This window comes from Sminthopsis crassicaudata, chromosome 6 (genome assembly GCF_048593235.1).
Source record: "Sminthopsis crassicaudata isolate SCR6 chromosome 6, ASM4859323v1, whole genome shotgun sequence".
NCBI lineage: Eukaryota > Metazoa > Chordata > Mammalia > Dasyuromorphia > Dasyuridae > Sminthopsis > Sminthopsis crassicaudata.
The window spans coordinates 238,321,746-238,338,236 of NC_133622.1; the positions used below are offsets into that span (position 1 = coordinate 238,321,746).

General features: G+C 33.3%; 2 protein-coding genes across 2 annotated transcripts; one reads left to right on the forward strand and one right to left on the reverse strand.

Moving 5' to 3' along the window:
- The first annotated feature begins 1,933 nt into the window (after positions 1 to 1,933).
- LOC141545384 (olfactory receptor 4C12-like) lies at positions 1,934 to 2,851 on the forward strand. Its single transcript, XM_074272377.1, has one exon. The coding sequence runs from the start codon at positions 1,934 to 1,936 to the stop codon at positions 2,849 to 2,851; it is 918 nt and encodes a 305-aa protein (XP_074128478.1).
- A 10,554-nt stretch (positions 2,852 to 13,405) lies between these two features.
- On the reverse strand, positions 13,406 to 14,335 carry LOC141545383 (olfactory receptor 4C46-like). Its single transcript, XM_074272376.1, has one exon. The coding sequence runs from the start codon at positions 14,333 to 14,335 to the stop codon at positions 13,406 to 13,408; it is 930 nt and encodes a 309-aa protein (XP_074128477.1).
- Positions 14,336 to 16,491: the final 2,156 nt, after the last annotated feature.

The following is a 16,491-nucleotide window of genomic DNA, read 5'->3' on the forward strand; positions in this document are numbered from 1 at the left end:
AATTGATATGCTGAAATTGAGGTAAAGACAAGCTGCTGAAGGTTTTGCCAGAAGAGTAAGCAGTTTGGCATAATATTACATCATATAGGCTTGAGATGCTTAACAAAGCATTAATGGGTGGAAAAGTTTAATTTTAAGGGAATTTTTATTAGAATGTTTGTCACTCGGTAAAGAAATACTTTTGAGAATAACTTGTATATATTTTTATTAGTCTGCAAAAAAAATCTGCAAACTTTCCAGAATAGGGAATACCTGAACAAATATAATGAAAGTAAAGACCAATAGAGATATTAATGTAAATAAATTTAGAGATAAACACATATAAGGAGCTTTTGAAATTCATTTTGCTGTTTGAAATTAACTTTGTTTATAAAGTGATTAAAAATATTTTACCCAATCATCAGTTTACTTAAGAATATATATATATATATATATATATTTTTTTTTTTTTCATTTTTATATTGGGATGGAAAAACATCAAATTCTCTTGGATTCTAAGATTATTTTATTTATTGCATTATAGTTCCCTTGCAATAAATCTGTTCTTGTATGTTTGAATATATGTATTTCTGTGCATAACAGAGAGAGAGAGAGAGAGAAGAGAGAGGGACAGAGAGACAGAGAGAGACAGAGAGAGAGAGAGAGAGAGAGAGAGAGAGAGAGAGAGAGGTGATTAACATATTTGCTATAAATTTTGTTGAAGTTGATATTGGATATATAAATTTAAAACTGAGAAATATAAATGTATATATAAATATAAATAAGCTACATAATTATAGTCATTGTTTTCCTCCAAAGAAGAGATTTAAACATTTATCTTCTTAATTTCTTTGAAAAACAGAATGATGGGTGAGGAACACTATATATACTGTGGACTCATAATTGTTTTTATTATTTTCACTTTTTTAAAATAATGTGTGTTTTACTAGGTGGACAGGAAAAATATATATTCTATATGAAAACTATACAAATTAAAATATATCAGTGATTTAAAAATAAGTTGAAAAATAAAATGTATATGGAGTTCATTTTTAAATGAACTATGATAAACAAAAATGGTACAGCATTGTGCCATGTATGTTTGCATATCTACGGCCTATGACCACTTTTCCCATTGATAAGGGCATTGCTGTTTTTTATACAATGATAACTCCAATGTTAAATCCCCTAATCTGGAATCAAAAAAACTAGGGTATAAAATTTGAACTCCTATAAATACCTGTGTGGCCTTTCAATAATCATGGCATTTCTTGGTCTCTCTGTTTACTCTTCTTTAAATTGGGGGAATCCGGCTCCATGATGTTACATTGCCTCCCCAATTCAAAATGTATGTTCCTCTGAGTTCAAACTTCCTTTGGCTGATATCTATTTTCTTTAGTTAATAGATTAGAATGATAAACATGTATGTGATGTATCCATTAGACAGAAAGTTAAGGAATTTATTAATTTAAGTTATAAAACTAGAGTGGCATACAGAGCTGAAATTATAGTTTAGACTTAAGAACTGTAAGTAATATTCTTCCACTGCCCACTTGTTCATTAATGGAATTTGAGAGCAACTTTTATCTTCCTTTTACATGTTTTCCATTTGAAAGAAAAGATCTATCTTCTAGAAACAAAGACAGACAGACAGAGAAGAAAATATGCAGTCCCTATTTGGAATGTAATGCTTCATGAGGAAACAGATTGTCCTTCATTGAAGATTATTAAATAACAACAATGACAATGAAAACCTGAATGGCTTTGCTTAGGTATGGAGCAGAAGGGAGTCTTTTGAGGTATAGTTTTTACTTAATGAGATCTTGATTCAATTGAAATTCTGTACTTTAGATTCTGGCTTACCTGGTTATTTATTCATTATATAGCTCATAATTATTTTTGTCTTTTCAGCTGAGCCAACTTTCACCTATATGACATCTTCAAAACTGTAAAGATGGATGGTGCAAACAATGTAACTGAATTCATTCTTCTGGGTCTCACACAGAATCCAGAGATGCAGAAAATGTTTTTTGTGATATTTTTACTCATCTACTTGTTGACCTTGGTGGGAAATCTACTGATTGTCATTACCATTGCAGTCAGTCAGACTCTAAGCTCCCCTATGTATATCTTTCTTTCTTATTTGTCCTTGTTAGATAGTTGTTATTCTTCTTCCATGGGCCCCAAAATGATAATTGATTCACTCTCTGATAGGAAAACAATATCTTTCAATGCATGCATGACCCAGCTTTTTGCAGAACATTTGTTTGCTGGGGCTGAGATCATCCTCCTAATGGTGATGGCCTATGATAGGTATGTGGCCATTTGTAAACCCCTGCATTACTTAACCATTATGAATAGATCAGTATGTATTCTTTTGGTGGGATTAGCTTGGATGGGAGGCTTTGTTCATGCCATAATATTGATTCTATTCATCATTTGGTTACCATTCTGTGGTCCCAATGTTATTGACCATTTTCTTTGTGATTTCTTTCCTTTGTTGAAACTCTCTTGTGTTGAGATCCATCCCATTGGGATTTTTGTTGCTGCCAATAGTGGGATAATGTGCATACTAATTTTTTTCATGCTTCTCGCATCTTATATCATCATTTTGAACTCCCTGAAAAAACATAGCTCAGAAGGACAGCGCAAAGCTCTTTCAACTTGTGTGTCCCACATTGCCGTGGTCATTTTGTTCTTTGTGCCATGTATGTTTGCATATCTACGGCCTATGACCACTTTTCCCATTGATAAGGCCATTGCTGTTTTTTATACAATGATAACTCCAATGTTAAATCCCCTAATCTACACATTGAGGAATGAAGAAGTAAAAAATGCCATGAGAAAATTATGGAGCCAAAGAATGATTTAAGATAAGAAATTCACAGAATAATGTCAAGTGGATATTAATATGCATGATAGTAGCATAAAAACAATTTGTGCTGAAAATGTATTTCCAATAGCTATAGCAAACATAACACTTTTCAGTTTTCCAATAGATGGATATATATATATATATATATATATGTGTGTGTGTGTGTATGTATACTATATATATATATATATATATATATATATATATATAGTATACATACACACACACACACACACATATATATATATATATATATATATATATATATATATAGTATACATACACACACACACACTATATATATATATATATATATATATATATATATATATATATATATATATATATATATATATATATATATATATTAGGGTTAGGATGTAATTTCAGAATGTATACATCATTTGGTCATTATCATTTTAGATGGCTTTTGTTGAAATGGTCCCTCATCTTTGCTTTATGCATTTATTTGGAGAAAGTGAGAAATCATCAAATTTATCAATGGAGAGAACAAAGCTGGGAAAGAAGTTTAATATGTTGAAAGATAAAAATAGCACACAAAAGACCTTAAAATATGAGAATAATGGGATAATCCTAATTAGATAAATTTTACTAGAATAAAATGTAAAAGAGCCACAAATTGTTTACCATATGACATATTCTATCAATAATTCTATCTTCTGTGGATATAAAGACCCAAAATGGAAAAAAAAAAAAAAAAAAAAAAACAAGCCTTGACCTTAAATCTTTAAGGGACTTAAATTATACTAGGAAGAAATAAAACATATACAGACAAGTGAATACAGAGCATTAAAAGAGATCTTTATACTTAGAATTTTCATTTATAATCAGGAAAGATTTCTTATGGGAGATGGTATTTAATCTGAGACTTGCATAGAACTATAAAATCTAAGCAATTAACTTTAGGAATGCTACTAGTCTAGATCTTGAAGAAAGGTTATTCACCTAAAGAGAACCAGTTGACCAACTTGACTATAATGTAGAATGCATAATACTTTCGACCTAAAAAATTCCACTAGATAGGATAGATGCCTAATGAATGAATGAGAAATCATTTAATAGGCATTTTTTGTGCTTATATTTCAGAAACCAAAGTAAATTCTGAAAGGACAAATATAAAGACAAATATAATCCTTGTCCTCAATGAGTTAGTGTTTTAATAGTGGAACACAACATAATGGTGAGAGCAGAGATGTTCTTTGCAAAGATAATTGAAGTCACAGGGCAAATGATTGTTATGATATTGCAAGCATGGTTAGTGCTTTTAAGATTTCTGACTTCAGAGCTAGTGAAACAAATTACTTATAAAAAGGGCAGAAAGGAAAATTATACATATAGCAATATGACATAAATATAGCTGGACAGGAGTATGATTAGTATGGGTTGAACTAAAAGTGCTTACACAGAAGTTAATATGGGAAAATCTGGGAGTTTTAGTCAATTTTGAGGTCAAGATGAGTAAGATGGATGATTTTCAAGTAAAACAATTGAATCCATTCATAGAAAGATAGAATCGAGAAATAGTGTTATGGAATGCACACATACACTCCACACACATGTATATGTACACATATACATATACACAATATACACAAGCATGTATATGTTATTGTATGCTTCTATATAAATATATGTTACATGTGCAGGTATGTTTTTGTATATATGTGTGTGTGTGTGTGTGTGTGTGTATTTAAACACACACACACACACACACACACACACACACACACACACACATAAATTCCTGTTTTGGGACATTTTAATGAGGAAGTAAACCAAGATTTCACAATTCTTCCTCCATTCCTGGGGAGAGAGAGAACTACTCTTCAGATAGGTGAATCCCTACAGCTTGACAACAGCTTGGGAAAAGGTTTTCAAATATGACTGATCTACCCCTCTCTGCCACTTCAGAAATGGAATGTTAATTGGTTTATGAATGTTGGGCATAGATCTGGAATTGACTAATTGCTTTATTCCTGAGAGGGAGAGCCAGAAATTTTATCTTGATAGGAAAGGGCAGAAATTAAATTCTTAAATAAAGGGGCTTCATCTCCCCAATTTTTAAAGTCATAGAACATTGTCTACTACATAGGACATGTGGTATTGATTCTGGAGAAGAAATGCATTTAATTGATTAAAATAATTTGAAGTGGAAAATAAACTTTTAGGGAACATTATCCTTGTAACCAGTCATTTTTGTTTTTTTTTTTTAATTTCAAAGTAGAAAACAAAACAAAACAAAAAAAAAAATTTGTCATATTCACAGAAATAATGAGAGAATTCAAAATTTGAGACAATAAATTTCCATTTCAAGAAAAACAATGTAATAAATACTACACATTGTGTTCAGAGTATCCATCTTTTCTTTGCTTCTTTGTAGCTTTTCTTTTGTTCACTGCTCTGCATATTTTACTTTATCCTTTTCCTCCTTTTTCTTATCTCTTCCCAAAAGACTATATGCAAGCAATCCATTATATATATATATATATATACACACATTTATATATATAAACATGCTTGTACGTACATATGCATAGATCTATAACCATATATATATATACATATATATATATATATATATATATATACACACATGTACATACATATTCATCAATGTAAGATTATACTATGTTTCTATTTCTCTGAAGGTGGATAATATCTTCCTTCTTAAGTCCAAGTGTTTCCATATTTTTTAATCCACCAACTCATCATTTCCTATATCACAGCAATATTCTAAGTTTTTATACAATCTAGTTATTTTAAATAAACTAAAACCTTATTGGTTAATATGGTTGAAATTTAGTGTGGTTTCCCTATTTTTCTTTTTTAATTAAATCTATTTTAGCTCTTTCAAACTCTACAATTATAATGTCTATCTTAAATATATAATTTATATTTTCACATATAAGAACTAAGAAGTTTCTTTTTATTGAGTCCCTTTAAATTAATCTTTTATGTTTACCTTACATTTCTTTTAGATCTTATATGATAAATTTTCTATTAAGATGGGGAGATGGGTTTGGGAACAAAATTCTGAAAGTCTATCAATTCTTTGAATATCTTTTTTTTTTTTTTTTTCCATTCAGGATTATGCTTAATTTTGGTGACTATGAAGTTTTTGACTGCAACCCTACTTCTTTTCTATAATGTTCTCTTTTTCGGTTTTCTGGGTGTCTCTGGGAGCAGCCTTCATTTCAGTTCAGTAATCACCATGAGAACAGACAGGAATTAAAGTTCAAATCCTTTATTGTCCCCTTGCCAGGGGCTGGGCAGCTTTCTTAGAGGCCTTCCTCTCTCCTTGGTTGGAAGAGCTTGAGCTCCTGCCTGTCTTCTTTGCCCTCTAAATCTTTCTGAAATCTACCTGGCTGAGGCTTCTAGCTTACATGCTCTGTACTGAGTATAAACCAATCATTATCTCACTAGGAAGCCATTATTTGTTGTAAGATTAAATCTATCATACTGAACCATGCTAAACTAGATAACCATTGTCTCTATTAATTCCACTGCCTTAGCACCTTGTAAGATTTCTTTGTTTCAACTTCAGAGTTCTGGCCCATACCATTTTTCTATAATCAAATATTTCCAGTGTCATTGTATAGAACAGTGCTTTAATTTTGCTTGATTAAAATGAATAAATCTTTGAAAAAAGGACAAAGTGTCATAAAGATTAAAGGAAAAAAATAATAATATATGTGTATCAATTTATATGGCTGATCTCTTTAAAGTTTCAAATTCTTAGCCCTAATTTTCTCATCTTTTAAATAATAATACTCATGTCATAGAATTGTGAGGAATGAATGAAATAGTGCATCAGCATGCTTTTTATTCTTTTTAACATTATGAAAGTTATTTTTGTTTTCTTAAAGGATTATATAGAAACTGGGTTCATTTGATCCCCATCAGTGGAGAAATGCTTTATTTTGATTTGACTAGAAGTAAAAATTGATCCAAAGAGAGTGATTTGGGGCAGTACCTCCAAAAACAGTAAATCTGTTTATTATGAGTATATAGTTTCTGGCTCTATACTACTGGCTAAAAAGACATTTGGGGGATATGTGCTGTTGATGTGTGTGTGTGTGTGTGTGTGTGTGTGTGTGTAAGCGAATGTGTGTATTTTCTTTAGTAGGAAACTGCTCCAACAAACTTTCACTTCTTTCACTATCCCATGTATTTGTCATGCATAAGTACAAGCTTCACCCTATGAATAAAGTCCATTCTTTATCATCAATATGTGGACTACATCTTACCAGAAAGCAGGTAGCCATTATAGTAGATACAGTGCTGATCCTAGAATCTGGGAAACTTGTGTTGACTTTACTAGCTGTGTGACCCTGGGAAAATAACTTAACCTTGCTTCCTTTTTCTCATCTGTGTCAGCCAGAGAAAGAAATGGTAAATTACTCCATCATCTTTTTCAAGATACTGGCAAATGGGTTACATCGTTTTATGTTAAGATGTTACTAGATAATTTGGCTTATGAAATTTTAACCCCCAGTGATTGGAAATCCATAGTAAGGACATGTTTAGAACCTGGACAAAATGTTGTGACTTTTGGAGTACCATAAATTTTGTAGGATTCAAGCCCAATGCAATAAACAAACTGGAGTTAATATACAAATCACTTTTGACCAACTAGCAGGTGAAGGCCAGAATGCAGAAAATTCAGCACAGATTAATTACCCCTTAGGAACATGTGAACAAATTGCTACTGCTCTATAAAAGCTTTTTTCCCAGGAAAGATTGAGGAGAAGCCTTCACAAAAATAGAGCAAGGTCCCAATGAACCCTTTGTGGATTTTGTGGGATGTTTGCAAACAGCTGTCACAAGAACCACTGGAGAAAATCCAGATACACAAATAATGATCAGAGAAGTAGCTAAGGAAAATGCCAATGAGGTTTGCAGAAAAATTATATGGGGACTACACAAAGATCATAAGATGCAGTGCCACAGTGGGCACAAGTGCTTATACTCAGACTATGATGAACATGGGAAGACAGGGTCCCTCTTGGTATGGGACTGCTAGAGAGAAGCATCAATGTTTACATTGTGGAAAAATAGGACATGTGAGAGTCCAGTGTAGGTACAGAGATAGAATGAGGAGATCAATAACCCTATGTCCAAAATGTCACAAGGGCTTCCACTGGGCCTCAGAATATAGATTGACCTAGGGAAATGAGAGGCAGGGCCCAGCTCCAAGATATCATACAAAAGACAGGTGGGGCATGATGCCAGCTGAGTTTACATCCAGAGAGTCTTTAGAAGTTCAGGTCTCTGATGTGATCAATCAACCAAAAAACAATCATGTGGCAGAAAGGGATTCATGATCTACAGCCAAAAAGAAATCAGATGGGAGAAAGGGATTACATGATCAGTCATTCATAAAGCAATCAGATAGCAGAAAGGGATTACAATTGGGAGAATATAGGCTTTTTAACCCAACAGAAGAGCAGTGTCCAGTGTGAACAGCTCATTAAAGCAGCTCCAATATAATTGCCAGATGATGAGGAGAAATCTAGAAACTGGTAAATAGAAGGGACTAGATAGGTTAACTGCTTGGGAGAAAGGGTTTGCTTGTATTTCTTCAGAGGGAGAAGGAATCAGATGGGTGCCAATGAGCCGTATTCACCTTGTCCATCAGAGAGAGACAGTAAAAGAGAAAACTCTGAAAACAAAGGAGATGACCTAAGAACAAAATCTGCAGGAATCATTGAATTCCCTAACACAAGATGAGACTTTTGCAAGACTTGAAAACCAGCAGGAATCATTGGATTCCTTGAGATGAAAAATTGTTGATGAGACTATTATTGTAGGACTTCAAAACTTGCAGGAATTATTGGATTCCTGGCACATGAACTAATAGACAGACAATAGATTGGTTTTGGACTGTTTCTAGGTCTTATGGGCATGTATAATTCCTCATGTTGATTCATGTAATTTGTTATATCACTGCTAGTCTATGTTACTATGTACTTATGCAATTTATGTGATTATGTATAATACCTCCCATATTGATGGTTTTATGTATATGTTTCAAGTGAGCCCCTTCAGAACCCCACTAATCTGATTTGATTTCCCATTTCCTTTGATGTTTTCATCTCCCTTCCTGAGATGTTAGGGAGTGTGTGACCACCTCCTTTTATGGTGTTTTCACCCCTTTTTTGAGCAGTCAGGGAAAGCATGATCACCTTCTTTTATGGGGTTCTCAACTCCTTGAGAAGTCAGAGAGGTCATACCCACCTATGTTCTAAAAACAAAAGAAAACTGGAGATGTTATGGGCCAGAACTTGAAACAAGGTGCTAAGTAAGTGGAATTGAGGAGACAGTGGTTAAATCTAGTTTAGCATTGATTTAATCCTACAACAAATAATGGTTTCCTAGTGATATAATGATTAGTGTATACTCAGTGTGGAACATATAAGGAGGAGCTCTGTGGGCCAGAAAGGACAAGCCCACTAGATGCTCTCAAAGCCTCAGCCAGGAATCAATCGAGCAGATTCAGAAGTCAGAGAAAGCAGCTTAAGCTCTTGGAACCAAGACTACAGATAGACCTCTAAGAAAGCTAACTGGGCCCTGGGAAGGAGACAAGATTTTGAAGGAGGCAATCAAGGATTTGGACTTTAATACCTGGCTGCATTTGGGGTGATTACTCTGAACTGAAATGAAGGCTGCTCCCAGAACCCCCCAGGAAACCTGCTCTCAGAGAAAATTATATTTTAGAGAAGAATATTCCAACTAGGCTCCAGAACTACACTTTCTGTTCAAAAGTATCTAGAAAAATTGATTTTAATAGACTAAGACATAACTGGGAATCTATGTTCATATAAAAGGAACATGGTCTTTGTAGTATTGTAGCAATAGCTCTTAATTAAACAGTGAAGTATTTTGCAATATAAAATAACTTTACCACTTGTATTATTACTTCCCCACATATATCCTTTATTTCTACAATGTACATTTTTACAAGGACCATTTTAAAAAGAGAAGTAGAATAGTTCCAGGAGTAAAGCAAAGATGTCATAGTGAACCCTGGAAATTCCTCAAGCTGTACCATATGAAACTAAGTCTCAGAGCAGAGTTTTATGTAATGAAACCACTCTCCAGCTCAAGATAGATTTGAAGGACTTCAAGAAAGTTCAGTGTCATTGGAATCAAAAGACTATTCAGCCTAGGTCAGGTCTGGGAAAAGTTTGGGAAAGCCAGTGGGAGGGTCTTGAAAACAGCAAATCAGCAATTGAGACCCTTGGACTTGGATCAAAACTTGAGCAGACCAGTGGGGCAACTTCCAATCCCAACTCAAAATGCAAATTATGGGATACCATGCTGTTTCCTGGAAAGAGCAGTGAAAGCTGCCCCTTGCTGTGAGCAAAACACCAAACATAAGGGGCCCCTGTGATTAAAGTCAAGTCTTAGAGTTGCACAAGAAGGTTGGGACAATACATCTTTTACCCCAGAATTAGAGCTCAACCATAAAATCACACACACACACACACACACACACACACACACACACACACACACACACACACAAATACTAAACGCAAAAGTTAAGAAAATGAGCAAGAAACACACAAGAACCTTAACCATAGAAAGCTCTTATGGTGACTGGGAACAACAAAATAGCAACTCAGGCAAGGACAAAATGTACATAAAAGAAACCTCAAAGAGTCATATGAATTGGTTCCAAACCCAATGAGGTTTCTTAAAAGTGTTAATAAAATACTTTGAAAAGCAATTGAGAGGTAGAAGAAAAAACTGAGAAAAGAAATGAAAGTTATGCAAGAGAGAATCAAAAGCTTGGGAAAAGAGGGGGGAAAAACACTGAAGAAATCCATTCCTTAAAAGACACCATAGGCCAAATGCAAAAGAAAAAAAATCCATTGAAGAAAACAACATCTTGAAAAGTTGATTTAATCAAATAAAAAAGAGACAAAAAGCTAACTGAAGAAAATCACACATTAAAAGCTAGAAGTGGGTTAATAGAAGCTTATGACTCTATGAGCCATAAGGAATCAGTCAAATTAAGAAGAGTGAAAAAAATGGAAGAAAATGTAAAATATGTCATTGGAAAAATAGCTAGCCTAGAAAATAAATCCAGGGGAGACAATATAAAAATAATTGGTCTGCCTGAAAGGCATGACCAAAAAAATAGCCTGGAAAATGTTCTTCAAGAGATCAGCAAGGAAAACTGCCCTGAAATACTAGAACCAAAGGAAAAAACAATCATTGAAATAATCCATCAACCACCTCTCAAAAGAGATCCTACAAGGAAAATCCCAAGGAACATTGTTGCAAAATGTTTATATCCTTAGATGGAAAAAAATATTTGTAACTCTTGAGAACTATATCTGTTATAGGGACAATTAGAGAAGGCATAAATGGACAGAGGGTATGGTTGTGAATGTACTCTGATACAATGATATCAAAGAAAAATGCAAGAGATGGAAAAAGTATTGTATTAGATGAAGCAGAAACAGGAGTTACAATGCAATGAATTAGATCACATGAAGAGGCACAACAGACCTATTACAATCCAAAGAAGGGAGGGGATTGAGCATTGTCTGAAACTTAATCTCATCAGTTTGGGATCACAGAGGGAATAATAATCACTCAGTAGGGTATAGACATTTATCTTACCCTATAAAGAAGTAAGAGCAAGAGGGGGGAGGGAGAGTTTGAATGGAAGGGAGGATAGGAAGACTAGGAGAAAGGGGTAGGAGAAGGGAGAAGGGGTGAAAAAAGGTAGAGCAGGTAGAGGGAGAGTTGATTAAGAAAAAAATACTACTACAGAGGGAGAGAGTAAAAAGAGAGAACAAAAGTATATATATATATGGGAAGAATATGAAGGATGAAGGAAAATATAGAGTTGGTAATCCTAATTATAAATATGAATGGGATGAACTCTTACATAAAACAAAATTGAATAACAGAATGGATTAAAAAAAAACAGAATCTTACAATACATTGCATATAAGAAACCCATTTGAACAAAAAGATACACAAAGTAAAGGTAAAAAAGGTTAAAAAAAAAAAAGACTGGAGCAAAATTAAATATGCTTTGCTTGAAGCAGAAAGAAAAAAAAAAACAAAACAGGAATACCAATTCTGATCTCAGAAAAAGCAAAAGTAAGAATGAATCTAATTAAAACAGATGAGGAAGGAAATTATATGCTGTTAAAAGATATCCTAAACATTGAATTAGTATTGATACTAAATTTATATGCACCAAGTGGTAGAACATCCTAATTCTTAGAGAAGATATTAAGCAAGTTACAAGAAGAAATACACAGCTAGACTATATTAGGGAGGGAACCTCAAGTTTCCCTCTCAAAATTAGACAAATTCAACCATGAAATAAATATAAAATAAAATAGAGATGTTAATAGAGTCCTAGAAAACTTAGATATGATAGATTCTGAAGAACATAGAATGGAATCAGAAAACAAAATACCTTTTTATCAGCAGTACATAGCACTTACATAAAAATTAACCATGTATTAATTAGGACATAAAAGCTTCAAAATCAAATGCAGAAGGCAATATAAATGCTGATGAACAAATGTAGGTTAGATAACACAGATGGATGGATTTGGAACTCAATTCATTTTGGGAGAAGGCCTTTAGAAAGGTGATCTTCAAAAGTGTTTGTTGTCCTTTGATTACAACACTGATTTCCTTCCCATGTTCTGCATTTTAAAATTAGCCATCAAACTATCCCTCACATATAGTACATCATCTCCTTTGAAATTCCACTTTTATTTATCTAGTAGTATTTGGGGCAAACTTAGACAAAAGCGTCTTTTACATGAGATGAGTAGTAATTTCCTATATGTCCCCAATGTACAAGGCTCCCTTTATAATGACTTAGATTTTGTTTTGTATATCTTCTGTATTTACTTCTGAATGTTCATGCTCCCCCACCCCCAAATATAGTGCAAAATGTATGAGGACAATGATGATTTTAATTTTTCCTATCTATTCAACACACAAAACACTCAGTCACTCAACAAGCATTTGTTAAATTCTATGTTCTTGGCATTGTACACAATGCCTGAAACATAATAGGCACATACAAAATGCTTGTGAAATTTAACTGATTTTTTTTCAAATTAAAACTATTCTATATTAATATTTCAATTTCTGAAAAAAATCTGATGCTTACTTTATTTGTATTGTATAGTATATATAGTATACTATATAGTACATATATAGTATTGTATAGAATATATTAAGGGATATAATACAGTCTTTTCAATGAGGATGTCTTCCATTTCTCCTCTTATTTATTCATAAAGTGTACTTAAAAATAACTTGGGCTTGCTAATATATACCCCCACTAAGAATCCTCTTTAAACATTAGAAGAAATCAAACAGGAAAATATCTCAATGTAGATTCAATGAATGCTACATAACAATTTTTAAAAGTATATCCTTGAATATTCCTTGCACTAATCAACAAAATCTTTCTTTGTATATTTTCCCTTCCTCCTCCTAACACATGACTTTGAATCTGGTAGTTTTATTAAGTGTCCATTACTGGGCAACCAAAATCTCCTTCCGGCTGAACAATTTTCTGATAGCATTTTTCATTTGGGCATTTCTCAGTGTGTAAATCAAAGGGTTTAACATGGGAGTGATCATTGTGTAGAATACAGCAATACCTTTATCAATGGGAAAGGCTGTACCAGGCCTCATGTAGACAATAATACAGGGGACAAAAAATAAGACAACCACGGTGATATGGGAGCCACAGGTAGAGAGGGCTTTGCGTCTACCCTCTAAACTGTGAGATTTCAGAGAACTCAGAATAACACTATAGGAGACCATTAGCAAGAGGAAGTTTAACAAGCATATGAAACCACTGTTGGCTGCGACAAATAGTCCAAGGATGTGAGTGTCAGTGCAGGCAAGGTTCAGCAAAGGATTTAAGTCACACATAAAGTGATCTATGACATTGGGACCACAAAAGGGTAATTGGATCAGGAACAGCATCTGTATGGTTGCATGAAGTAAACCTCCTATCCACACCACACCCATCAAGAGGCTACGTAACCGCCAATTCATGATACTCATGTAGTGCAGGGGCTTGCAAATTGCCACATAGCGGTCATAGGCCATTACTGTGAGCAGAATGACCTCAGCCCCTCCAAAGAAATGTTCTCCAAACACTTGTATCATGCAACCATTGAAGAAAATGGTTTTCTTTTCATAGAGTGAGTCTATAATGAGTTTAGGTGCATTAACAGAAGAATAACAAGCATCTATAAAGGACAGATAGGCAAGAAAAAAGTACATGGGGGAATCCAGACTAGGGGTGATGACAATAGTAAGGACAATGAGTATATTACCCACCATTGTTACAACATACATAATGGAAAATACAATGAAAATAATTTTCTGCATCTCTGGATTCTCAGTGAGTCCCAATAGGATAAATTCAGTCACATTATTTCCATTACCCATTTTTCCATATAGATGTTGAATTCAAGCAAGAGTTGTTTTAGCTGTAAAGAAAGTAAAAGTTTTCAGTAAAGGAGTCTTGTATTATTGGACTGCTCTAGAAAGTTATCATAGAAAGAGACTGGTCTGAATATATATATTCATATACCAAATGGCCTTGTCCCTTGGTGAACTTAAAATAGGTGATTTATACCCACTGAATCTCTGTTCCCTTAAACTTAAAGTATCTTGGTGAAGAGTCATATGCTTTGAGTGCAAAAGGCTCATAATTCAATAGGATTTCAGTTAAAATCCCCCTTAGCTGCATATTACTAGAAATTATAGTAGCTGTTATTTGCAGGGTACTTGAAAAGTACTACTTAAAGTACTACTTACTGGTTTTATACTTGTAATTCCTCTATAAAGTTATATACACATGTGATCTCATTTCATTCTTATAACAACACTTTGGGATGGATATTATAATTCTACTCATTTTAGAGATAAGGGAACTGAGGCAAAGAAAGTTTGTTATTTTCCTAGAGAAACACCTAACAGGCTTCTAAGACATGTTTGAATTCATGTTGCCCAGATTTTAATCCATCAATTCTATTCAAGATCTAGTTGTATAAACCTGGCCATGTTACTTAGTGTATTTTTGCCTCTGTTCTCTCATCAGAATAATGGTTGAGTAGATTGATCCCGTCCTTGTATGTTTTCTTCTAAATATGAGTGCTCTTAAGATGTGATTAGATTAGGTATGCTACTTGTGAAAACTGCTTTTTATCCTTACAGAGCCATTTTAGTAAGAATATTCCATCAAACCTCTCTTGCTATTTTCATAGACAAACTAGTGATGTGGTTCTGGTGATAATATATTTTAGATAGATTGGGAATTCATTTAATGTTGGGAAACAGACAATAATGTCTGATTTAATATTACCTTAAAATTAAGTGTCTATCAAGAACCATAGACATTTCTTAAGACTATTTAATATTTCTACAATCTACTTGGATAAAGGCATATTTGACATCAATAACTTAGTCACAGATGGCACAAACTTTAGGAGGGATACATAATACCATGATCAACACATTCTTGACAGACTAAAACATTATGCTATATTTAATATGCAATAAAGTGAGAATCAACTAAAGCAAATCACCTTAATTGGTGATTTCTAAGCTCTTTATGAGTCAGCAGTGTGTTGTTACAAACTAATATGTATGGGTAATTTTTTCAACATTGACCCTTGCAAAACCTTTTCTTTCAAATTTTTCCCTTCGGCTATCCCACTCTCTCCCCTAAATAACAAGTAGTCCAATAATGTATTAACTTTTAAATTAAAATATCTAAATATGAATTTTAAATATCAAAGACATCTAATGGTTTATTGCCATATTTGCCATAAATGACTTATTTAAGGTCCTATCTTATTAAGGAGCAATTATCCAAAATGAGGAAAGCTCTTAAGAGTGAAGTTTTAGGATCATATTGTGATAACTATTGTTGTGACATATATGGAAGAAGAAAGACTAGAGTGGGAAATGATAACCTGATGTCCCTAAAATTTGATGATAACTATATCAATTATTCCATCTAAAATATCAGCTTTATCTTTAACAAATTATCTTCTTCTTTCATTCTCTTCTTCCATATTCTGTCTTTCATTAATAGAAACAATTCTCTCACAGAAGAATTTCACTAAAGAATACTATTATCTTCAATGGCAATTAAGATTTTTTTAAACACAATATATAAATAAAGGGAATTGGCTTATATGTTCCCCACTAGCACATTTATACCTTCCCCACATCTGCTGCAATCTGTCAGCTCCCTGGGTTTTTTTCTTTAAGATTTGTCTTCCTATCTATTTAACTATACCTGTCTTTATCACCATACCCATATCATCTATCTGTAATTTATCAACTTCTGAATTTCTTTGTATGTATTTATCTATCCCCACCACATTGCAGTTGTAGATCATCATTACATTCTAAAGCACCTTTTTAATTTCTCAAGGAGTTCAATAACTTTTTCTTAGTCTTTCTTGCTAACTGAAAGATACCTTTATAATAGTGGCTTCAATATATTTTTATTCTCTTGAATATCCTTGCCTATTAGTTCATTAAGATCCTCCAATCAGTCAGTAAAAATTTATTAATAACTTACTGTGTGC

Coding starts and splice junctions, on each gene's coding strand:
- LOC141545384 (XM_074272377.1), top strand. CDS start 1,934: ATGGATGGTGCAAACAATGTAACTGAATTCATTCTTCTGGGTCTCACA.
- LOC141545383 (XM_074272376.1), bottom strand. CDS start 14,335: ATGGGTAATGGAAATAATGTGACTGAATTTATCCTATTGGGACTCACT.